This window comes from Plecotus auritus, assembly GCF_963455305.1.
Source record: "Plecotus auritus genome assembly, chromosome: X".
In the NCBI taxonomy this organism is placed as follows: domain Eukaryota; kingdom Metazoa; phylum Chordata; class Mammalia; order Chiroptera; family Vespertilionidae; genus Plecotus; species Plecotus auritus.
This window is the reverse complement of record NC_137784.1, coordinates 51543706-51568929: the sequence shown is the minus strand read 5'-3', so window position 1 is coordinate 51568929 and position 25224 is coordinate 51543706. Positions and strand designations below refer to the sequence as shown.

General features: G+C 42.9%; 1 protein-coding gene across 5 annotated transcripts in view; it reads left to right on the top strand.

Annotated features, from left to right (window-relative positions):
- The window catches only part of OPHN1 (oligophrenin 1), a 691171-nt gene that overhangs the window by 649459 nt on the left and 16488 nt on the right, over nt 1-25224 (top strand). For 4 of the 5 annotated variants that reach the window (XM_080653523.1, XM_080653526.1, XM_080653522.1 and 1 more), the window contains 2 exons: nt 5780-5821; nt 9730-12409. In XM_080653523.1, the coding sequence (XP_080509649.1) occupies nt 5780-5813 (34 nt within the window). In that variant the 3' untranslated portion in view covers nt 5814-5821; nt 9730-12409. Of the gene's footprint in view, nt 1-5779; nt 5822-9729; nt 12410-25224 lie in introns of those variants that run through there. The other variant, XM_080653524.1, reaches the window with a different exon arrangement.

The following is a 25224-nucleotide window of genomic DNA, read 5'->3' as shown; positions in this document are numbered from 1 at the left end:
ATTTCTTCTTGGTTCTTCTTTTCCTCTTGGTTCTTACACGTATTGTTTAATTTATCTCCCATTCTTTTCATCCACCTTATGAACTTTTCTCTGAATTCTTTCTCTGACAGGTTGCTTTCCTCCATTTCTTTTACATCCTTTTCTGGTGATTCCTGCTCTTCTTTCATATGCAGGCTGTTTCTTTGTCTCCCCATGATCTCTCTTCTCTGGGTGTCTGGTTATGTCATTCTCTCTCTCCAAAATTAACTTTCAAAAGTGAAGGTGAAATAATGACTTTCTCAGACAAATGGAAATTGAGGGAATTTGTTTCCCATAAACCTGTCCCACTAGTAGTGATGCCTCATAAGAGAAGGAACATTGCTTCTTTTGGTCATTGCTTTATTCCCCAGCTCCTCCTCTCTTGAGGTAGAAATTCTTCTATATCCCCATAAGTTTCTATCCCATTAGCTCCTCTTCAGTTTGGTCACTAACCTGGCTCACGATTTCCTGCTCAGCTCACCTCAGGGACCTTGATAGGTGGGCACATATGTGCGCTGAGGAAGAACTGCACTATGTTTCTTTCAGTGTCTCTGTCATTCTCAGTCTTTATCAGTCTCTCTTTCTGTTTTTCTACTTATATCTGTTTCTGTCTTTGTCCCTCTGTCTCACTCTTTTTCTGTCTCTCACTCCTCATGTCTTTCTTTCTTTATCTGTCTCTGTACATTGTCTCTTTGCCTCCCTGACTGCCTTTCCATCCCTTACTCTTTCTGCTTCTCTCTCTCTCTCTCTCTCTCTCACACACACACACACACACACACACACAATATTCACATGCCAAGCAGTATTATAAAAACTTTGCACTCAATGTAGGTCTTATTTTTTGTTAGTTTACTTATTTACAACTATTATATTATTAAGGGGAAGCTGGCAAGAATATATAGAATGCAACACTCTAACATAAACAGCCTTAGAAAAGCATAGCCCTAATTTCAGAGCTAAACATTCTACTTAGGTGATTGTTCTCATACTAGCTGCACATATAAATCACCTTGAAAATTTTAAAGGAAAAAACAAAGAATCCTGCCTTCTACCCTAGACACTAAACCAAAATCTCTAAGAGTAGGACCTGAGAATCTTTTTGTTTTATTTCACCTCTCTCTCTCTCTCTTCCCCTCCCTCCCTCTTTCCCTTGTTCCTTTCCCTTCTTCCTTCTTCTCAAGTACTGATACAGACTGTTCAAGACCTGACATTTCGGACTGTTTTAACTAGAACACCTGGACAAATGATTGCATAGCTTCAGGGATTCTTGTGAATTTGCTCCATGTTGCTCATGAGAAAGTTTGAAATTATGTTTCTGGATGGGTGACAGAAGTATAACTCTTGTAGGTGGTTAAACACAGAAAAATGTGTCTTTACCAGTAGTGAACTGAGGTAGGTTTGACATCATCTAGTCAAACATGTTCTCACCAGGACATGATTCTCCACAGCAGGTCACCCTAGTTGTGCTTAGCAGTAATCACAGGGAACCCTAAGCCAGGCCAAATTCTCCTTAGACAATAATTTATCATTTATTCCATTATAACAAATAAAAGTGAGGTCAAAACCTCAGATTTCTCTTGCTGATAGAATGAAAATAAAGTTTTTATCTAGGACATTTTTTAAGCAGGCCTAATCAAATGTCTATTTTGAGGGGAAAAAGAGAAAAACAGATAAAGAGAAAGGTAGAAAGAGAGATAAAGGGAAAAGGAGGGAGGAAGGGGAAGGGAGGTAAGAGGAGAGAGAGGAGTGGGGATTAATACTCTTAATAAAGTACCCACATATGAACAGGACTACTTTCTACTTCCTGGTGGTTCTTTCTCCCTTCCTAAAATAAACCATATGAGAAAAAATACCAAGGAAATAGAATGAAATAAGCTAAAAATTAGCATAATAACCTGGGAACATCTGAAGGAAAGCTTTTTAAAAGAGGTGATATCTGATCTTGGGCTTAAAAGATAAAAAGAAATACACCAAAAAATGTGAGAGATTGATCTATAGCCTTGGACAGAGAACCAAGACATTGAGAAGTAATATGTAAGAGGAATGAACAAAGTCCAATAGAATCTTTAAGGCAGACTGACTTCCTATATGGAAACTATAGCCAAACAGGTGTTGACAGCATGGAAAGATTGGTTACTACTTCCAGGGCTTTGTCAACTAGTGTTCAGGGAAGTCTTGAACCAACTACAATATAAGGTGGCAATTTAGGCTGGAGCACCATTCTGCATATCTTATGTCTAGGCCTCTGCAACTTAGATTTAATCTTTTCCCCCAGATTCCATATTGGTGAGAGTGTGGATACCAAAGTAGATACACCTATTCTTCAGTATGTCATCAACCACCATCCTAGGTACCCACAGGTTTCTCCCACCCAGCATTTACATAGGGAAGCCATCCCTTCTGTATAGTCCTGCACATTTTTTAAAATGTATCTTTATTGTTGAAAGTATTACAGACATCCCCTTTTTCCCCCATTGACCCCTTCTAACCTGCCTCCACCCCCTGTCCCAGGCCTTCAACACACTATTGTCTGTGTCCATGGGCTATGCCAGTGGTCGGCAAACTGCGGCTCGTGAGCCACATGCGGCTCGCAAGCCATGGTTTACCGCTCTGTTGACTAATGAGTTTGCCGACCACTGGACTAGACTAAATGTTACCTTGTAGTTGGAAGCTGTAAGGATTAGGCAGTTGTGGCATACTGTGTACAAAGAGGTAAAGGGTAGTATACGACAGTGGTCGGCAAACTCATTAGTCAACAGAGCAGCAAACCGCGGCTCGCGAGCAGCATGTGGCTTGCGAGCCGCGGTTTGTCGACCACTGGGCTATGCATATATACATATAAGTTCTCCAGTTAATCACTCACCTAACCCCCCACCCCTGCCTTCCCTCTGAGATTCACCAGTCTGTTCTATGCTTCTATGTCTATGGATGGTCCCCTATGTTTTAACCACCACTTATATCAGTAAGACTATATGCTGGCTACTGGTCAAGATCCTCAGGCTAGCCATAGTCAATCGCATCTGTGGACATTGTTGCCAGGCTCTTCTCTTATCTCTAATGTAAATTATGATCTGTTTAATTTCTGCTCAGCCCCCTTTTGCTTCTTATTTGTACACCTGACATGAATTCCCTCACTCCCTCATTCATCTCCCTTCCACAACAATTAAAAAAAGAACAACAAGGGAAAATGAGAAGTGGTTCATTGTGAAGGAGATTGGGGGGAATCATTTCAGTAAGGCAGAACAGCTTATGCAACAGTCTTTATACTGTATTCCATTGGGAGTTATGAAAGATTTTTTAAGCATGATAATGCATATCCACAGCTGACTGAGTTGTAAAAATAATCATTCTGTTGGTGATGGGGAAGATAGATGGGGAAGTAAAGACTGGAGGCAGGGAGACCAGTAAAGACCGGAGGCTAATCATCCTGGCAAGAGTTTACGAGGACCTGACCTCTGGCATTGCCAGTAGGAATAAAATGGAAGGAGAGATTTTAGATAGATCCAATAAAATCTTGTTGACTTTTCAAATATGGAACATTGGAGAAGGATTAAGAGAGAAAAATCTAATTTGGGTAATTAAATAGATGGTAATAATAATTAATCATGGAAGAGCAGGTTTTGTGGAAAAGCTGCTCTACTCAATTTTGGACACAGTGTTTTTGAAGGCCCTATGGGACATCCAGATAAAGATTTTCACTAGGTAACTGCAACTTAGACTAGTATTTGGGGATGGACCTACAGATATTTAGGGTAGAACTTTTTAGTATAGCTATTACACTTCTATTACACTTCATGGGGCAGTCACATATACAAAAATGTAAATAATAGCTCTTTTGGGAGAGGGGATCCTCAGTATATGGTGGTGATTGAAAGCATGGATGGGAATACAATCACTAAGGGAATAAATACTAGGTGTACCAGTTAATCTTGGCGGATTTTGTAATCAAAGAAAACACGATAATTTCAAGAGAAACATCAAAAGTGCTTTATTCAAAGTAATGTCTTACACTAGCTACACATTTCCCCCATCTTTCAGGTAGTTTGTAGATACCGTCCCAATAGAACTTGTCTTGTTTTGAGGCAAATCATTCAGAGACCCAATTTTCCACTTCTTCATATATTTTGAAGTGCTGCTCAGAAAGTGCATGTACCATCATTCAGAACAAGTGGTAATCTGAAGGAGCAAGGTCTAGTGAATATGGAAGGTTGGTTAATACTTCCCAGGCAAGATCTTTTAATGTGTCTTTAACTGGTTTTGAAGTGTGTGATGGTGTGTCATCATGAAGCAAAATTACTTTGCCTTGTCTTCTGGCACATCCTGGTTGTTTCACGATCAAAGCATAGTTCAAATTGATTATTTGTTGTCAGTAGCAATCAGTATTAACGGTTTCACCTGGTTTTAGAAGCTCATAATACATCACACCTTCCTGATCCCACCAAACACAGAGCATTGTCTTCTTTCCGAAGCGATTTGGCCTTGCAGTTGATGTTGATGGCTGACCTGGATCAACCCATGATTTTGTGCATTTGGGATTCTCAAGATAAATCCACTTTTCATCACCAGTCACAATTCGATGCAAAAAAGACTTTCTTTCATGCCGTTGAAGCAACATTTTACTAATGACTTTTCGGTTTTCCATTTGTCTTTCCTTCAGTTGATGTGGCACTCATTTTCCTTCCTTTATAATCTTTCCCATTGCTTGTAAAAGATCGGAAATTGTTTGCTGAGCAACGTTTAAATCTTTCTGCAAGTTGTTTTTGAGTTTGACACACGTCTTCATCCAATAATGCTTGTAATTGTTGGTCTTCAAACTTTTTGGTTGACCTGGACGTTCTTTGTTTCTCACATCGAAATCATCACTTTTAAAGCATTTAAACCAGCGTTCACAAGGATCTTGAGATGGAGCATGTTCACCATAAGCTTTCTGAAGTATACGATAACTTTTTCTTCAAAATAATGAATTAGAACTTCCCGCAAATGCTCTTTTTTTGGCACGAAATTCAACATTTGTAAGCGTAAAAATATCTATGATGTTAACACCTTCAGCAAATTTGACATGAAGTTTTGAAGTTTGCTGTCAATACAACAAAATAGCATACATATCAAAATTGCATATATATCAACATATGTGTAACTCCATCTATTGAAAAAATCCGCATTATTAACTGGTACACCTAGTAGGTGTAAACAGACTTAAGAGAGAAGGAAAAAATAATGCTGAGGATAGAGCCCTGGGACCAGCTGTTGTCTGGGATATTCTGTCCACACTATATGGGGGTTTGACTCTTCAGGATTGTCTTTTCCCTCCAGCTTTCTTTAGACAAGTCTAATTTAGGATTGATCTAAGTACATCAAGAGGCCAGACAAGGCTGGTTTGGTCTTCATGTTAAAAAAGGATTCATGTTTCACATGGCATTTGGCCTCCATCCTTGCCCTTCTCCCTATTAGAGATCATTACAGAATGTAGTATTTGGTCTTGGACCAATTTCTCGGCTCCCCTAGCCTTCCACATTCTGGCACTCAAGGTCTGGCACCTGAAATATGTTTTTGTGTCTGGACTGGGCTCTCTAAATCTGCCAGAGAGGTAGTTCAATCTACAGCATGGAGCTAAATGCTTTGAAAATTCTAGATGGAATCACTTCCCCATTTTTAAAATGACCACATTGGCACTGGCATGTAAGGACCCTTACCCTTGCTTTGCCTTTCCAGTTCTGATTTCTAGAGTCTTAGTAAAATGTTTTTCCTCCTTTACCCACAGTTCTCAAGGCAGACTTCCTGGAGATGAGAGTTGAAGACTCAGGTATGTAGTCTCCCACCCCTGATTATAGAACCTTGCTAAACATAAGCCTTCTTAAAAAAAAAAAAAATATATATATATATATATATATACACACACACACACACACACACACACACACACACATATATATATATATATACACACACACACACACACACACACACACACACACACACACACATATATATATACTGGAGGTCCAGTGAATGAAATTCATGCATTCAGGGGCTCCCTCAGCCTGGCCTGTTCCCACTCACAGTCCGGAAGCCCTCGGGGGATGTCCAACTGCCACTGAGGCGGGAGAGGCTCCCCCCACCACCACTGTGCTCGCCATCTGTGAGCCAGGCTTCTGGCTGAGAGGCACTCCCCTGTGGGAGCGCACTGACCACCAGGGGGCAGCTCCTGCATTGAGCATCTGCCCCTGGTGGTCAGTGCGCATCATAGAGACCAGTCATTCTACCACTTGGTCGATTTGCATATTACCCTTTTATTATTTAGGATGTTTTTATTGATTTCAGAAAGAGGAAGGGAGAGGGAGAGAGAGAAACCTTAATGAGAATCATCAATCAGCTGCCTCCTGCACACCCCCCACTGGGGATTGAGCCCACAACCCTGGCCTGTGCCCTGACTGGGAATTGAACTGTGACCTTCTGTTCATGGGTCAGTGCTCAACCACTGAGCAACACTGGCCAGGCACACATGAGACTTTATGGGATCTGAGTTTCTGATGATTGGAATACTGTGTTGGTTCAGAGACTGGAAACTTACCTCCATGTCTCAGTTCATTACCCTATAATTACTTACTGCCTTCTAATTCTAAGATTCTCTTGTGTTTTTAAGTTTCTTTCTTCTTTCCTTTCTTTCTCCCCCAGCAAAACTACAGGGTAGTTTTACAAATTGCTTTTGAATCAAGTTTATTAGGAATCCTAGACTATGACATTTGGGGCAAGTATACTTCATTCTCTGAGCCTCAATTTCCCAATCTGTAAAATGAAAAGGTTGGAACTTTCTTACTTTGGCATTCTTTGGGTCTATAAGAAGATCAGTAACTTCTCTTTTGGCATTATAGCAGGAACCAAGAGTGTAGCTTAGTATCTGTAGTAGGACTTTATTTTTTCAGACCCAATCACTATTTCAGTGTTACCCCCCTGAAACTTCCTTCTTAGTCCTTTATATTTGTCTTATGTAAAGCACTTTCACATTCATTAGCTCATTTGATGCATATCAAATTGCTAGATATAGGGAAGTTAATGTGTATTTTAACTCAACAAATAAGGAACTGAGGTTCGGAGGGGATAAGTTACTTGCTAAAGTCAACAGGAGCCATAGAGATCATGGAATTTTTTTTTTTTTTTTTTTTATCTAGGAGTTCTGATTGTTTGACTATCAGATTGCTGGCATAACATGAACCAATATACACATAAATGAGATCCAGGTGTCTGTCACAGGCTTCCTTTTCTTTCTTATTACTGGTAGTACTCAGAGATGCACAGGTAGATAAGCTTTTTCCTTATCAGTCCTCATGGAGGTGAAGTCCCAGTAAAAGGAAGTGTAGAATTATTGTAGTGTTATAAATGCTACTAGAAACCCGGTGCATGAAATTCGTGCATGGGAAGGGGGTCTTCTCAACTTAGCCTGCACTCTCTCCAATCTGGGACCCCTCAGGACCCTGGCTCCTAACTGTTCACCTGCCTGCTAGCCTGATCCCCCTAACTGCTCTCCCCTGCTGACCTAATCCCCCTAAGTGCTCTCCCCTGACAGCCTGTTCACCCTAACTGCTCTCCCCTGTTGGCCTGATCCCCCTAAGTGCTCTCCCCTGCCTGCCTGATTGCTTCTAACCTCCTCTGCCTTGGCCCTGCCAACATAGCTTTGTCAGGAAGGACATCTGGAAGGTCATCCAGAAGATGTTCAGTCTAATTAGCATATTACCCTTTTATTAGTATAGATGCCACCTTGTCCTAAAAAATGGAGGTTGTTCCCAGGTTTTCCTATTGTGGAAGGGGAGCCCGCAGTAGCATCCTGGGTTCTGACCAGGGCTTATGCGCTTGTGCTTTATCTCAGCAGATGCGATTCCTAGAAGTAGACTCTTGGATGTACCTTGAACATTTCTATCGAATTTGCCAAATTATCCTCCAAAAATGTTGATCCACTTTAAACTCCCACCAGCAACCATGCGTGTGTTCTCCATCCCACTTTGATGCCAATATCATTGATTTCTCCCTAGAAGCTTCCCTCCCGTCAGCCGGGACTGCTTGGTACTTGAGCCAACCTCATTGTTCAGCTGGGGACTTGATTTCCTGAGATAGAATTATGGAGGAGGAAAAATAGTTTTTCTCTACCTTTCTGAGTTCTTAGTAGAGGCCCTTGTAATGAAAGACAAATCACCAAGAGAAAAACAAAAGTTCATTAACATGTGTACCTTGTGTATATATGGGAGATCCCAGGGAAAAATGAGTAACTCCTCAAGGTGGCTTAGAATGCAGATTTAAATACCTTCTTCCTAGGGAAAGGGGACGGGAGATATAGGCCTCTTAGAGGAGAATAAATATTTAGGAAAGATGAATGGGGATAGGGGGAAATAGTTTGTAACAAAGTTTGGGTGTGATGTCAACTTCTACTCTCCTGTCCTGTGACACTTCTCCCGTGAAGGGGACCTATGACATTTGAGCTCCTTTTGGGGGGTCCGATTTTAAGCAGTTCAGGAGACTTCAGTGAAAGCCTCTGCATGCATTTGCTATTTTTCAGGCATCTGCAGGTCAAGATCATCAATATAACAACATGGCATATGTTGGGGTGGCATGTTCTCTGACCTTCAGAATAAACGCAACAAAAGCTTGTTTCCTCTCTTAGATGATTTGCCACAGTAGCGTTATTCCCTGGAGAAGGTATTCTGACCAGACCTTCCTGGGAGTGGTCATAACATACCCTGTGCTTGTAGAAAGGTGTGGGCCACATCACTAAATAATCCAGGGGCAGTTGTCTCATCTTGTGGAAAGGGAGATAAAGTTATGATAGTTTATCTCCCTTTCCTCAGGTTTCTTGCGGGTTTGTGTCTCTGCTGCCCTCCCCCACCCCCCACCCCCAGCAGCCCCAGCACCACGGTGACGGGCCTTGGGGCTGCTGGGTGCCAGCCTTCCTGCGGGTTTGTGTCCCCATCCGGCCCCCCACAACCCCATCGCCACCATGGCGGGGCTTGGGGCTGCAGGGTGCGGGACTCCCTGCGGGTTTGTGTCCCCAATCTGGGTTTGTGTCCCCATCCTGCCCCCCACAGCCCAAGCACCACCATGGCGGGGCTTGGGGCTGTGGGGTGCCGGCCTCCCTGTGGGTCTGTGTCCCCAATCCTGCCCCCCACAGCCCCAGCGCTGCCATGGCGGGGCTTGAGGCTGCAGGGTGCCGGACTCCCTGTGGGTTTGTGTCCCCCATCCGCCCCCCGCAGCCCCAGCACTGCCATGGCAGGTCTTGGAGCTGCTGGGTGCCGCTGCCTGGCTGCTATGGGCGTGGCCATCTTTGTTGGGTAATTTGCATACTCACTCCTATTGGCTGGTAGCGTAACGGAGTGATGGTTAATTTGCATCTTACTCTTTTATTAGATAGGATAAAGGCAGTGGCCATGTTCCGGGGGTGGGGAATAATCTCAGAGGTATCAGGCTTCTGCATCCCCTATAGACCTTTGGAGGATTAGAATTGAGGCCAAAGGCACACAGTTTTTATTCCTGAGTATAGGGACCATCTTAGGCCCTGTTTCATGGGATCAGAGTTATAAGGGCCTTTTCCTAGCCAGTCCCTATTATTCAGATTAACTACCAATTGTATGCTTAGCTACCTACCAAGAGAGGCCCCACTACTCAGTGGCTGTTAAGTGCTTGACCAGTCCTAGCTAATTCCCTACTCTCTTCTTTCCCTTTCAGGTTTTAAAAGCTTTGGCCTCTGAAGACCCTTTCCAGGTTTTGGAAGGATCTTCTTCAAACCCTGTGTGCTGAGTCGTTTTGTGCTGAAGAGCAGCTCCTTCCTGACCCTGCATCTTTAGGCTCTAGGATGCTATAAATAGGGGGCACATGTCCTAGAACAGGTTTATTTCTCCTTTTTATTCTGTCTTTATCCCATCAGAAGTTCTATTTTGAGCTCCTGTAAGACTGTCAATGGCTAAACTCCCTCAAGCCAGACTCTGCAAAAACCAAGCTATCCACTGACCTGAGTTCAAGAGGGAAGCTCAGTTTTCAAATCTTCCTGAACTTCCTGTCTCCTCAAAAGGACATCGAACTCTGAATGATTTGGGACTAACCACTGATCTCAAAAGTCTTTCCCTGAACTGAAAACTACTTTGGTTGGAGCCTTACCTAGGAAGCAGGGAAGTAGGAATGTTTGCTAAACATCAGAGAATCATAACATATCTCTTACTGATTATATGAACCCTGGTGCCTGGCTGGAGCTCTGATGCTGCAATATATTGCCAAGAACCTGTCTGCTTCTGTGGGGCCAAACAGCTTGGGTGATGCCCCCCACAAACTGTCCATGTGAACTCAGGAAGGTAGCTTTCCTGCTCTTGCATAGAGCCACCTAAGACAAATCTGCAAAGCACATTTTGCATGTCAAAGCCTAGGTCTGTTTGAATTATTCTTCTGCCTGTTTTGCCTTGGCAGCTTCCTTTCCAAGTAAGCAGGAAAGAAATAAAGAAAAGCTGAAAACAGTTCTTTAAAGAAGAGAGCTGGTGTTTGTCCTGCAGGAGTTTAATTTTTGGGTCAAATGCTGGGGGAAAATGTTAAGATGGATTGAGGCCAGGCAGCTGTCACGTTGCATCATATTTGTCTTCTGCAGTTAATCGCTTTTATCTTCTGAAAGAAGCAGTTTTTAACACAATGCTCATGGATTCAGGAACTTCACAAAGCTTCTGAAATGGTGTTCAGAATTCCTCAATAATTGCCTTTTCTGGAGAGATGTTAATAACATTCTACTGAATTTCAAATGGGCCTGTGACCCAATAAAGGTTAAGAACCACAGCCTTGAGATAGAATCTTTTTACAACTCATATAATATTTGATTGGTAGGGTCTTGCAAAATCATTTAGTCTAATTGCCCAGTTTACCATTGGGGAAGCTGAGGCAGAACACATTAGGAGCCATGCCTAAAGAAGATCCCAAGTCCTTGGGATCCTATTCAAGATTCTTTCCATTACACCACAGTTACCTAGCAAGGGGTATTATGATGGGTGGATTTAGTGGTCATTATTTATGGGTTTGGCTTTTACCTTCTTTCTTAATTCCCCACATATTTGTCACCAAATGAAAAACTCCCAAATAAAAGCTGTTAGTCTTCCTCATTTGCCATCTAGATCATTGGAAAGGAACTAAAACATAATTGGTCTAGTTATTGAAAAATCTGAGTAGACATTTCTGATTCCCTTTTGTTAAAGGGAAGCTGCTAGAGTAAGTGTCATTGCTTATGTTACTGTGTAGATGCCAATGGCACAAAACGTGCTCAGAGTATCAACCCAAGGGTCTTTCAACTCTACTTTTTTTAGGTGACTAGTTTACCAGAATAAAGATATCTTCTTCCAGTAACAGAGCACACACTGGGGAGGATGAATAGGCCTTTCAAATGGGTACTACTTTATTTCTATCATATGTGCACACTCATTGCTTCAGATGAGCCTCACACAGCCATATCATCTAGGCAGAGCTCTAGTGTGTGGCCTTAGATAAATCCCTTCTGAGTCTGTTTCTCCATTTTTTTAAAATTTCTTTATTGATTAAGGTATTAATATGTGTCCTCATCCCCTATTACCCCCAACACCCCCCCCCCACTCATGCCCTCACCCCCCTGTTGTCTGTGTCCATTGGTTAGGCTTATATGCATGCATACAATTACTTTATAGCCAGTTATCTGTAGCTAATGGACATGAGAATCACCTAGAGAGATAAGTGGCAGATGGGGGATGAGCAGGTGTTTTCTCTCATTTTATTGAGACTTAGAGTGGTGACTTAACTTGCTCTAAGAAGTAGTTTGGGACATAGGTTTTCTGTGTTCCCCTATGCTGTACTGCTTCTGTAGGAGAGGAGAAGCAGTCCTCCAAAGGAAGAAGTCCTCAGCACTTCTGGGAAATTTCAGGAGTGTTAAGCTCTTAATTACTTCAACCCAATTGCTTCAAAACAGATTGATTTTTTCCCCCTGTTAGAGTATATCCTAATATTTTTATGACTTGAGACTGCAGAACACTATTTTGTTCATCATTTTGTCCTAACAGTCCCACAAAGTAGGTAAGACCACGTATTTTGCCCCCCTTTGACAGATGTACAAATTAAGGTCCAGGACCATTGTTTTAGTTTTCCATTGCTGCTGTAACAAATGACTACAAATTTAGCAGCTTAAAAAAATCCACTTATTTGCCGAAACCGGTTTGGCTCAGTGGATAGAGCGTCGGCCTGGGGACTGAAGGGTCCCGGGTTCGATTCCGGTCAAGGGCACGTACCTTGGTTGCGGGCACATCCCCAGTGGGGGGAGTGCAGGAGGCAGATGATCGATGTTTCTCTCTCATCGATGTTTCTAGCTCTCTATCCCTCTCCCTTCCTCTCTGTGAAATATCAATAAAATATATTTAAAAAAAAAAAAACCTTTAAAAAAAATCCACTTATTTTCTCGTCTTTATAGGTCAGAAATTCTGCATAGTGTGGCTGGATTCTCTTCTTAGGGTCTCACTGAATTAAAATCAAGGTATCAGCTGGGATGTGGTTGTCATCTGGGGCTCAGAATCCTCTTCGAAGTTCTCTGATTGTTGGCAGAATTCAATTCCTTGTTGTAGTAGGAGAGGTCTCCATTTTTGACATGTGGCCCCTTCATATTCAAGATTACAATGAGTGATACATCAAATCATTTTGCTTCCCCTTCTTCTGACTTCCTCTTCTGCCTGTTAACGTAAAAAACCATTGAAACCTGTAAAGAATTCTTGTGAGTTTATTTGAGCCAAACTGTCGACATATGCCAGGAAGCAGAACCTCAACAAATTGAGATAATGCTCTGGAGAATGGCGGGTTACATCTGTATTTATACATTGCAATCAAGGGAAAGGGACGTGGGTGGGTTACATGAAATCCATTGGTGATAGATTAAGGAGGTGGGATAAAGCAAAGCAGTGGGAAACCACTGGGATTGGATAAAAAGTAAAATGATGGACACATACTTAGGTGAGTGCAGGAACAATTAACATGATAATGAAGGAATTTGTGGTATCTGTCCTGGTGCCCACCACATTTGGTTGTGCCCCAGGGGCTCCAGAAAAAGGGAAGTTACAAGTTACCCAGACATCTCACAGATATGTTATCTTAGAGGCAAAAGGCAAATGGGCTCAGTAAAGATCTAAGTTGATCTTTGTAAGGGAAGATACTAGCCTAGGATGTAACTGCCCACCATAACTGCAGTTAGTTAAAGTTTAATTTCAGACCATCCTTTGTGGTTACATTAGATCTCTGAGTTTGCAAGACTGTCATGCAGGCCTCCCCTGAGCTTGTCAGGTCAGCATGTGGCCTCTTTCATCCACACATCCCCCTTTTGGTCATAAATCAATCCAAAGGATGCATTGATGACCAACCTTTTGGTTGGATAATGGAGTCCCACAGTGCTAGGAAGGCTCATTCCTAGGATGTCTCAGTGTCAGCATGTCTTGCTGAACAGGTGGACCACTGGGGATGGGGCAAGACCATAACCTTAGATGGCATTTAAGGTCAAATTATTATTATTCAAAAGGGCAGGTAAGTGGGAGGCAGTCACATCCTATATGTCCTTGTTAAAAAGTATTCTGGATCATTTCTAATTTTTTTGAGCCACCATGATCGGAGTCTTTTTGCTGTTTGTCTTACGTTTTGCTTTTCTGCATCTAATATAACATTTACATATCATGAACAAAAGTAACAATATTAAACCAATAACATTGATTAGGAACAGAAAATGTCTAATACTAGACAAGGAAAATTCTGAGGGGAACAAGCATCCCAGCCAACCGAAAAAGCCTTTACATGTATTATCATAATTTTTTAAGCTAATTACATGTTTTCCTCCTTCATCCACTGTCAGTTGTACCTTATGATATGTTTGGCCAGATGAATTAATACTCTCTACTATTTCATTATCTAGAAGCTTTGATTTTTTTTCTGGCCAATTAGTTTCCATAGAAATGACTTCATGGGGAGGATTAAGTTCAATTTCCCAATATATTGGTTTTTCAGTATCAATATTATCACAGATTTTATGAACATCAGGCTAAGTCATTCTGCCTATAATTTCAGTATTACACCATATTCTAGTATTATTTAATGTAAACTTGGTGATATTACAGTAAAAATTGCTTAGTATAACAGAAGAGTCTTTTAACCCTTCCCAGCAAAAACGCCCCTTTCCCATATACCATATATTGTTATTTGTTGGGGTAGATACAATAGGCCAGGACTGGGTGAATTCAGTATTCCATATGGATTGGGGCCATAATCATTCACCTTTCCAATTGTCACAAACAGACAGTGAGATGGGTTCACATTGTTTATTATTTTTAAATATGGCCCATCTACTTCCCATTGGAAGTATTTTAGTATTATTGAGGATGGTCCCTATGCCAGCCAGTTGAACTACTGGGAATTTAAGCTTAGGATTTAACTGGCACCTGAGCTTTTAAACCACAACGTCGTAGATCACATTTCCCATTCAAAATTTTCCAAATTCCTGGAGAACCATGTGAGTCCCATAAGTGTCTGGCCTGGGCTTCTGCAGCCATCATAGCCACTTCAGATTCCTTGCATTAGCAGAGACAATAGGCCCTATTGAGTTAGGGTATAGGCACGTTCCCATTGTTGGGTTTGTGCATGAGTTTTTATAGTCTCTCAAGTCTGTTCTATCCATGAAACTAAGGCTTTATTGTCTTTCCATGCTGCTTCCCACCCTTTTTCCTTCTTCCTGAAACAGCATTTCCTCTATATGACCTATTTGAGATAAAAACCTTTGTCTAATGAATGACGTTCTTCATTAGCTGCAAGTTCAGCTTGTCCCAGGATACTGAGGCCAAGTATTCCCCTTTTGATTCTTTTTTTTTTTTTTGTGGGGGGGGGGGCAATGTTGTTGGATCCACCAGGAATGTTGTTGCCATTGGGTAGTTATGGCTTGGGAGCAGTTAGGGTAGACTGAGTGGACCCAAAAAATGTTGTTTCCCATTCCATAGTTAAATGAGTGAAGGTGGCCCCCAAATGAGCTAGAGTTTGAGTATTCCATAGGGCTTCTCACAAGCGTCCAGGATGCAAGGACAGTGTGGTAATTATAGACATCTCTACCCACAAAGTGATCCCAATAATTTCTGAAATGGGATCCATTGATTTCTTTCTTGTTTCACAGACATCCAGCAATAGGAGCATGGCTGGTGAGTCCTAGGACATGATATACTATGACAGATAGGACAGGCTGCTGCAAGCCTTTGACTATCATATCCAGGTGTTTTTCTTAGCTATTCATCACCCATCTCTATAGCTATACAATATTCATCCAGATTAGATCCTATTAGATACAATTCTAACCAGTGGAATTATCAGGGAGGTATTCTTGAAGGTATTTGCCTAAAGTGGGTCCTTTATAGTAGATATAGCCAGGAAAAAACAAAACCAAAGCTTATATTAATAGTAGGAGAAGACCAATGTGTGGCTAACAGAGCATTAATTTCAATACCATACGTGATAATCAGAACATCATTGTGTAGTAGGTGGGAAAGATTAGCAGGTATCCAAGTTAAATTTTTCATATCTAATAAGAGAGGAGGTCTGGGGAGGCAGATATTGTTTCCACTAGGGAACCATAAGGATAATAATAATATGAAAATAATTTTATGTACATTCAATCAATAACAATCAGATGATATAAAAACAAGATTCAAGCAATATCAGTTTGTGAGCATACAGGCCTTGTTAACGTCATCTTGGGATAGCTGTCTGCTTCCATGGTCAGCGACTTCTCGTCCTTGAAAAGTCTGTGATCTCTGCTGCAGACGGAGATGGGCGTCAGAGATGGTAGTAGATGTCCATTCACAGTCAGGTGCCTTTTTAAAATGAGAAATGTGAATCCATGAGCTAACTTCTTTTTTTGTTTGTTTGTTTTTTTTTTAAAATAAATCTTTATGCAGATTATTACAATTATTTCTCCTTTTTCCCCCCATAGCTCCCCTCCACCCATTTCCCACCCCACCTTCTGCCCTTACCTCCCCCCGACTGTCCTCATCCATAGGTGTATGATTTTTGTCCATTCTCTTCATGAACCCCCCATACCCCTTTCCCCCTGAGAATTATCAGTCCACTCCCTTTCTATGCCCCTGATTCTATTATATTCACCAGATTATTCTGTTCCTCAGGTTTTTAATTCACTTGATTTTTAGGTTCGCTTGTTGATAGATATGTATTTGTTGTTCATAATTTTTCTCTTTACTTTTTTCTTCTTCCTCTTCTTTAAGAATACCTTTCAGCATTTCATATAATACTGGTTTGGTGGTGATGAACTCCTTCAGCTTTTTCTTATCTGTGAAGCTCTTTATCTGACCTTTAATTCTGAATGATAGCTTTGCTGGGTAGAGTAATCTTGGTTGTAGGTTCTTGCTATTCATCACATTGAAAATTTCTTGCCACTCCCGTCTGGCCTGCATAGTTTCTGTTGAGAAGTCAGCTGACAGTCGTATGGGTGCTCCCTTGTAGGTAATTAACTGTTTTTCTCTTGCTGCTTTTAATATTCTCTCTTTGTCTTTTGCTCTTGGCATTTTAATTATGATGTGTCTTGGTGTGGTCCTCTTTGGATTCCTTTTGTTTGGGGTTCTGTGCGCTTCCTGGACTTGTAAGTCTATTTTTTTCACCAGGTGGGGGGAAGTTTTCTGTCATTATTTCTTCAAATAGGTTTTCAGTATCTTGCTCTCTCTCTTCTTCTGGCACCCCCATAATTCTGATGTTGGTACGCTTGAAGTTGTCCCAGAGTCTTCTTACATTATCTTCAACTTTTTGGATTTTTTTTTTTTTTGCTTTTTGCTTTTTCGGTTGAGTGTTTTTTGCTTCTTTGTATTTCAATTCTTTGACTTGATTCTTGTGTTCCTCTATTCTGTTTCTGGGTCTCTGTATAATATTTTTTATTTCAGTCAGTGTATGTTTAATTTCTAGTTGGTCCTTTTTCATATCTTCGAGGGTCTCGTTATATTTATCGGCCTTTTCTAGGATATTCTTAAAAAGTCTTATAACCGTGGTTTTGAATTCTATATCCAGTCGTTTGTTTTCCTCCATTTCTTTCGTTTGTGATCTGATTCTTTGACCCCGCATTTTCACTGATTCCCTGAGTTGGTAAGGTAGATATTTGTGCTAGGTTTCCAATATGGCCCAGTGGGTCTGCTTCCCCAGTTAACCTGAGGTGGACACTCTTGGTGCACCCCTTTGTGGACTGTGTGTACAGCCTTGTTGTAATTAAGTCTTTATTGTTGTTGGTATCACTGGGAAGAATTGACCTCCGGGCCAGTTGGCTGTAAGGATCAGCTGCGTCTATGCTGGGAGAAGTTCGGTGCTGGAGACAGCCTTATAGGATTAGACTTGCCAAATTGCAATAGCCTCTGTGCTCAGCTTGGATGGGGTGGAGTCTCAGTCTTGGCTTCCTGTCAGCCTTGCCCTTGCGCGCTTGTGCGCTTTCAGTCCTCCACCTTCCCCAGCTCAAGTCTCCGCCTGAGAGTCCAGACTCCCCTCACAAGAGCGTGGGTCCCCAGGGGCTCGCCTGGAACTGGGGTTCACTGCAGTCAGAACTGGGGCTCAGTGCCATCAGGAGCCTCTGACTCCCTTCCACTAGGGAAAGCCTGTGGCAACCTCCGCAGCCTTTGTGTGCACTGGCACGCGCGCGCGTGCGCACTTTCAGTCCTCCGCCTTCCCCGGCTCCAGAGTCTCCGCCCGAGAGTCCAGACTCCCCCCACAAGAGCGTGGGTCCCCAGGCGCTTGCCTGGAACTGGGGTTCACTGCAGTCAGAACTGGGGCTCAGTGCAGTCAGGATCCTCTGACTCCCTTCCACTAGGGAAAGCCTGTGGCAACCTCCGCAGCCTTTGTGCGCACTGGCCCGCGTGCGCCTTCAGACTTCTGCCTTTCCCAGCTCGAGTCTCCGCCCGAGAGTCCAGACTCATCCCGTAAGAGCGTGGGTCTCCAGGAGTTCGCCCGGAACTGGGGTTCAGTGCAGTCAGAACTGGGGTTCAGTGCGGTCGGAGGCTTCCTTCCCCCTTCCGCCAGAGAAAGTCAGCCAGGCTCTCAGCCGCCCTTCCTCTCTGCGCGCACAAAGCCCCTTTGCCGTACCTCCAATTCTCTGTGAGGTTTTCTCTTTCCTTCTAGTTGTAGAATTTTCACTCAGCCAGCTTTCCTGTGGATCTGGATGGTGTCCGTTCTGTCTTTTAGTTGTAGTTTTGAAATTGTTGTGCGAGGCAGCAGTTTAGGTGTTTACCTATGCCGCCATCTTGGTTTCTCCTCTAGCCATGAGCTAACTTCTTTAAGTTTAGCTGCACATGGGTTAGTTAGTAATACCTGGTAAGGTCCCCTCCAATGAGTTTGGAGAGTCTTTTATCTGGTGTCTTTTCCAACACACCAAATCTCCTGGTTGTAAGCCATGATCTTTGAAAACTTCGTCTCCCGGGAGCGCACTGTGAAATGAATCTGCTACCAGTTTGTTAGTTCCTATAATGCAGAATGTCTGCTCTTTACTTTTCATTATATTTGGGAAACAAAAGATTTAAAAGTCAACAATATTTTAAACAGAGTCATAAGAATAATTATCCTCAATTCATTTAGTCCCATAGTTATTTTTGTTTATCCTGATTATTTGCCAGTAGTTTTTGAATTCAGGTATTCCTTGAAGTTCTATAAATCTTCATCCAGTTAAAAAATATGACCTGCTTAGAAGCCTGCAATATAGAATAAGTCCGAGTCTTTTTCATGGATTTTTCTAGACATATAATATACCTACAAATGCATCAGAATAAAGCTGTCCACAAGTAACAAAAATTTAAAAGTTGCATGGTTATAGATTTGATAAAAAAAAAAACAACCTTGCTTTTCTATAAAATATAACATTCCAAGACAACAACTTCTTGGTAAGTAATAATCCCTGTAAAATGACATAGAGAATAATATAAAATTTGTATACCTTTAGATTCAATTATAATTTCAACATATAAAGAATAATATGTAAGATTTTAAAATGAGGCATATGGCTTACTGCAAGCAGTGTACTGAGCATTAAAAATAATTCATAAACTCCCAATATGTGAAATGTAAATACCCAGAGTATCACTGGCAGACGCCCCCACAGGGAATCATGATGCTTGGCTTGCCCGGTGTCCCTGACTGGACACATGCTACCCCCCTAAAGTTTCCTGTTTGAACTTGGCTCTGAGAATCTTTGCAAGTTCCTTTCAGAAGCAGAGTGCCTTAACAATGCATGTGACCTGTCCCTTGCTCTTGATTAGAGCACAGGGGCATGGTCTTTCTGGATTGGATAATTCAAAGGGAGGGGTTGGCCTTTGCTGTTTTAAGATGGTGGCCCCCAGGGGAGCAGCAAGCCATGTGGCCAACCTGGCGGCTGCCAAGTCACACAGTCCAAATGGAGGCTGTCTAAACTGTTCTTTGACAGAAAAGATTATTTGTTTATTCTCACAATAAACAAGGAAAGAGCAAACCGAAATCCCTAAAAGATAGACAGTCAAAATTATGTTGCAGACAAACAGAAATCACTAGCTGTTTCTGGTGGCTGAACCCTGAGAAGGAGAGCAAGAAGAGCCCCCAAGATTAAGAATTCTTGGAAGCTGCTGGGACGTTCTTGCAATCTCTCTCACATTTTCAACCCTATCACACACAACTAGGTTTCCCCAGAGCGGGATTTGCCTCTTCTTTCAACAAATTAAACAACAACAAAGAGACACAAAAACATCAACACTCTTATACAGGCGCACAAAACACACTAAAAAGTTTACACCAGAGAATGTCCAGCATTAAAAATTACCAAAGCAGTGTCTTTTGTCCCTGTTTTGGGAACTGCCCCTTTCTATAATTTCAGTATATTCCCAATGGACTATTCAAAAAAATGGGTTGGGGTCTTTTCTTGTTGCCTCTAAATCAGAGGCATGCTTCCTATGGGGAAAAACAGGTTGTAGACATTTATTAACTTCAGGATAGTTCTGAGACAGTCTCTAAAATTTTTTATTCATTTCCATCCTATTGGAAGAAATTTTTTTCTATGCTTTTCCTTAGAAGCTTCTAATTTCCAAATTAAGATATGCTTCCCATATACTCATTCAGTTTAATTTCAGAGCCGGCATTTTCTAATTTCTGCATGCAAAATATTAACATAGGTACACCAAACAAACTGCATTTTTGGCCATTTCTCAGTTAATATTTTCTAGTTAAATCTTCTCATTTCTGTAAACTACTTGCAAGTAAAGGCTTCCTATCAGAAGTATTAAATGAGGGCAGGGGTCTTGGGAGCTTCTGGCCTTGGAGGCACAATTTCCCATGTTAATTTTTTTTTTTTTTTTTTTGGATATCTGTAGTCTGAGCAAATTTAGACATGTTATGTAGTGGGTCAAATGTGGCCTCAGTTTCTCTCCCGGCTGTCTAAAACTACAGGAAAGTTTCGGGGCCCAGGAGTTCAGCTCATTTATACGGTGAAGGTTATTTTTGCTCAGACTCTCAGCAATTCCAGTTGAAAAGCCAAAATCAAAACCAGCCACCCATTTTTTTCCTCCAGTTCCACCTTAGCCAGGGTTCTGTCAACCCTTAACCTGGGTTATGTCAACCCTGGTTCCACCTTGAGGACTTTAAAACACAGCTCAAATAAAGTCAGACCCTCTACCAAAGCAAGGGAAGGTCCTGGATCCAAGAGACAACTCACCCACGTTCACCCAATGGGCAGAGAACTGGCAGGCTCAATGGGCCCTTTGCTGGATCCTAGCACCGCACTGAGGACAAGTCCAAGGGATGGTCCTGGGTGAGTTTTCTTTGGAATCCTGCCTACTACGCCAAGTAATGTTAACGTAAAAAACCATTATTGAAACCTGTAAAGAATTCTTGTGAGTTTTTTTGAGTCAAACTGTGGACATATGCCAGGAAGCAGAACCTCAACAAATTGAGATAATGCTCTGGTGGGTTACATCTGTATTTATACATTGCAATCAAGGGAAAGGGGCGTGGGTGGGTTACATGAAATCCATTGGTGATAGATTAAGGAGGTGGGATAAAGCAAAGCAGTGGGAAACCACTGGGATTGGATAAAAAGTAAAATGATGGACACATACTTAGGTGAGTGCAGGAACAATTAACATGATAATGAAGGAATTTGTGGTATCTGTCCTGGTGCCCACCACATTTGGTTGTGCCCCAGGGGCTCCAGAAAAAGGGAAGTTACAAGTTACCCAGACATCTCACAGATATGTTATCTTAGAGGCAAAAGGCAAATGGGCTCAGTAAAGATCTAAGTTGATCTTTGTCAGGGGAAGATACTGGCCTAGGATGTAACTGCCCACCATAACTACAGTTAGTTAAAGTTTAATTTCAGACCATCCTTTGTGGTTACATTAGGTCTCTGAGTTTGCAAGACTGTCATGCAGGCCTCCCCTGAGCTTGTCAGGTCAGCATGTGGCCCCTTTCGTCCACATGCCTCTGTTGTTAAGTTGCTCACTTTTCATTGGGGTGATTTTATTGGGCTTATACAGATAATCCAGGACAATCTCCCTATCCTATCTAATAAAGAGGGAATATGCTAATTGACCATCACTCCATCACAAAGATGGCTGCACCCACAGCTGAGGCCAAGTTCCCACAAGGAGCCTTAATGAACAATCAGCAGAGACCTGAGGCTATGCCCTCCCCCACCCTGGTAGGGCTTGACAGGGGACCTCAGGCCGTGCCCCCCACCCGGCAGGGCTTGACAGGGTACCTCAGGCCATGTCCCCTGCCCTGGCGTCAGGCTGGGGGACCTCAGGCCACATCCCCCCGCCCCAGTGCCAGGCCAGGGGACCTCAGGCTGTGCCCCCACCAGGTGGGGCTTGACAGGGGACTTCAGGCCATGCCCCCCACCCCAGCACCAAGCCAGGGAACCTCAGACCGCACCCCCAGCCCAGCGGGGCTTGACAGGGGACCTCAGGTCGTGCCCCCCCAGCACCAGGCCAGGGGACCTGAGGCTATGCCCCCCTGCCTGGCTGGGCTTGACAGGGGACCTCAGGCCGTGCCCCCCACCCAGCGGGGCTTGACGGAGGACCTCAAGGTGCACCCCCAGTGCTGGGTCAGGGGAACTCAGGCCACACCCCTGCCCAGTGGGGCTGACAGGGGATCTCAGGCCGTGTCCCCCACCTGGCGGTGCTTGATGGAGGACCTCAAGGCACACCTCCCCCACCCCACCCCCCAGTCTGGGCTGGGGGACCTCAGGCCACGCTCCCTGTCCTGGCGCCAGGTTACGCCCCCTGCCCAGCAGGGCTTGACAAGGGTGGGACTGGCCAGGTCTGGATCTAGCCCAATGGGGGTGGGGGGGGGCTGGCCGGGTCTGGTTCTCATGCAATTTTGAGGTGCATGTGGGTGGGCAGGGACTTGACTCTGGGTCCCGTGGTGTGCCCCAGACTCTGACAGGAGGAAGGTTTTCATATACATTTTACTAATTTTCTTTCATCTCTGACACTTCTATTATAGAGAAAGGGCAAATAGCAATATTAAATTATTTCCTCTAATTAATCCCCTTTTAATGTGCACGAATTTCATGCACCGGCTCACTAGTTTATAATAATAAAATATAATATGCTGATTAGACCAGATGTCCTTCTGGATGACCTTCCAGACAAAGCCAGGGCTGCAAGGGAAGCCCGAGTCCCGGGTGTCAGAGGGAAGCCAGTGCTGGCAGCCAGGGGAACGAAGGCCTACTCTTGCATGAATTTTGTGCATTGGGCCTCTAGTTTTAAAATAAGTAATAACCTAAATCACATCTTCAACCTCTCATCTATCATGTAATCATGATACTGAAGATTAGGGTATGGGATCTTCTTGGAGACCATAATGCTACTTGTAAGAGGCATGAAGCAGCTGCCTACAGAAGCCCTGCCTCTCAGCATAAAGACACATGCTTAATCCTGGGGTAGACTCTATGTGGGCAGTTAGGAACCCTGGTATTGCCCAACTTCTCCCATCTGAAATACACAACACACCAAAGAAAGTGGTGGCTGTAACACATGACTGTAACAAAAGGGGTGGGGAGTGCTCTTTGGAAGCTGAATATATTCTTAGATGACACCTTGATGCTGGTTACCAATCCCTTAACTAGTCTCATTCTATATAGTAGAAGGGGGCAGAAGCAGTTTCCCCAAAAGCCAAGATGAGATGTGTATTCCCCATATCACTTGGTCACTTGATGCTTGACACTACTGCATGCTAAATGTGTTATCTAAGTGCTTTGCATGGGTTTATTATGTTTGTTCTGATATTATTCCTATGATGTACGTATTGGTTTTAGCTTCATTTTACAGCTGAGAACACTGAGGCACAGAATAACTAACATCATTTGCTCAAGTTTCCACAGCCAGGAAATGGGGAATTCAGGATACAAACCCAGACCATCCCCTTAACTAACCTCCTGTAGTTTAATTAATCAATTCAGACAAGAGATTGAGGCCAAGTTGATTTAAAAGTCCTTTGCACCTTTGATCCTCTAAGCTTGCTCACAGAGTACTGGTATTTTGGTAACCCAAGTCAATCCAGTTGAGTTTTCTCAAGGATTCTGTTAAATTTAGAGACTTGCTGGGTTTTATGGGGCCAGTGGGGTGCAAAGTGAAGGTGCCTAACCTTTTCTCAGAGACTGGAAGATAAGGAGACTTTCAGTCCAGATGGTTGGGATCACCTATGGGTCAGACCCCAGGAATGCCCTCTCCAGAGAAATATTTCTATCTGGGAGCCTCCTCATGAGATAGGGGATCTCTCTATTTTGTTGTGCATTCAAGTGTCACTTCCTCTGAGCCTCTATTAAGCCAATTTCATGAAAACCCAGGCCCTCTGAATGCCTAAAAAGGTGCCTAAAATTAAGATTGCAAAAGAGGACTTTACTGGTCCTGGCGAACAGAAATAGGCAGTGGCCTTTCCTAGCCTTTGAAAAGCCTGTGGGAACTGAGGTTTTACTAGTTTTGTCAGCCCTGGATTTATCCCTCTAGCTTCTGCTTCCTCGGCTACTTCCATCTAGGTCCCATAATGCTGACAGGTGCCATCCTATTATAGTTCCCCCCAGGGCCACAAAATGTGAGATAGGTGGGGTTATGGACAACCTTATTTGTTCATTCACCTCTTCTCCACCCCTATTACCATCCTTCAGGACTCAGAATTATGTATCCCTTCTGGGTCTGTGATCTAGAGGGACTCCATTACACCACAGTTACCTAGAAAGGGGTATTATGATGGGTTGCTCATTGTTTCTTCTTTGCTAGTCATTGCTGATAAGACACTTGGCCTCTAACTACCCTGGAAGGAACTTGACCACCATTATTCATACTCATGCCTCAATCACCATGGACAAGTTACTTCACCCAAATAACCATGATTGGCCCTTAAGAAGTGCTCAATTATTATTAACCACCACCACCACCAGCAGCAGCAGCAATGGTAGTGGCTGCCTCATTTTCTATCAAGGAATAGAATCTTCTCTATATCCATTCAGGCTGGTGGATTATGTTTGCTCTTCAAGTTCTTCCCAAATGTTATCCACCACCTGATTTATTGTATTCTTCAATGCAGTGTAACCTGATTGGTTAGAAACTGTTATGTCTCTTGGCCCTGTAACTAGTCACCCTGACCTACACCACCTTATCTAAGCTGGCCCCAAACCTGGTTCAATTTCTCCCCAATTATTTTTCTCTCATGCAAGAGTTTTATCCCAGGCCCAGCTACTCTGCCCTTTGCAGTTGCCAACAGTCAGGTCTGGAGGATTCCTAGTCCTTGAGGTCTGACAGGGACTCCTTCCTATGACAATTCAACTCTTAGTGATGTGGTTTGGGTACCTTCACCCTCATGAGAACCCCTTATGCTCTTCCTACATTGCCTTACTCTTCCTCCTACATTTTGTACTTCTACTGTCATTATAATTGTGCTTATTGTGTTTCTTCAAAGGTACTGGTGATCCTGGCAGGGAGATAGGAGAGAAGCATTATTCTGATGCTGGCTGATTTTACACTTAATTGAAAATTAACCCTAGGCTCTTAACTGTCCAGGTTGTATTTAGATCCAGCAAGAAATCACATATTTTCCCTGAAGTGAATAAGACATCACAGAATGCCTAAGGAAATAGGTCTAAAGGTCCTTTAAATAAATTTGAAGAGCTCTGAGAAAGAAGTATTGGCAGCCAGTAGCCAGGCTGTT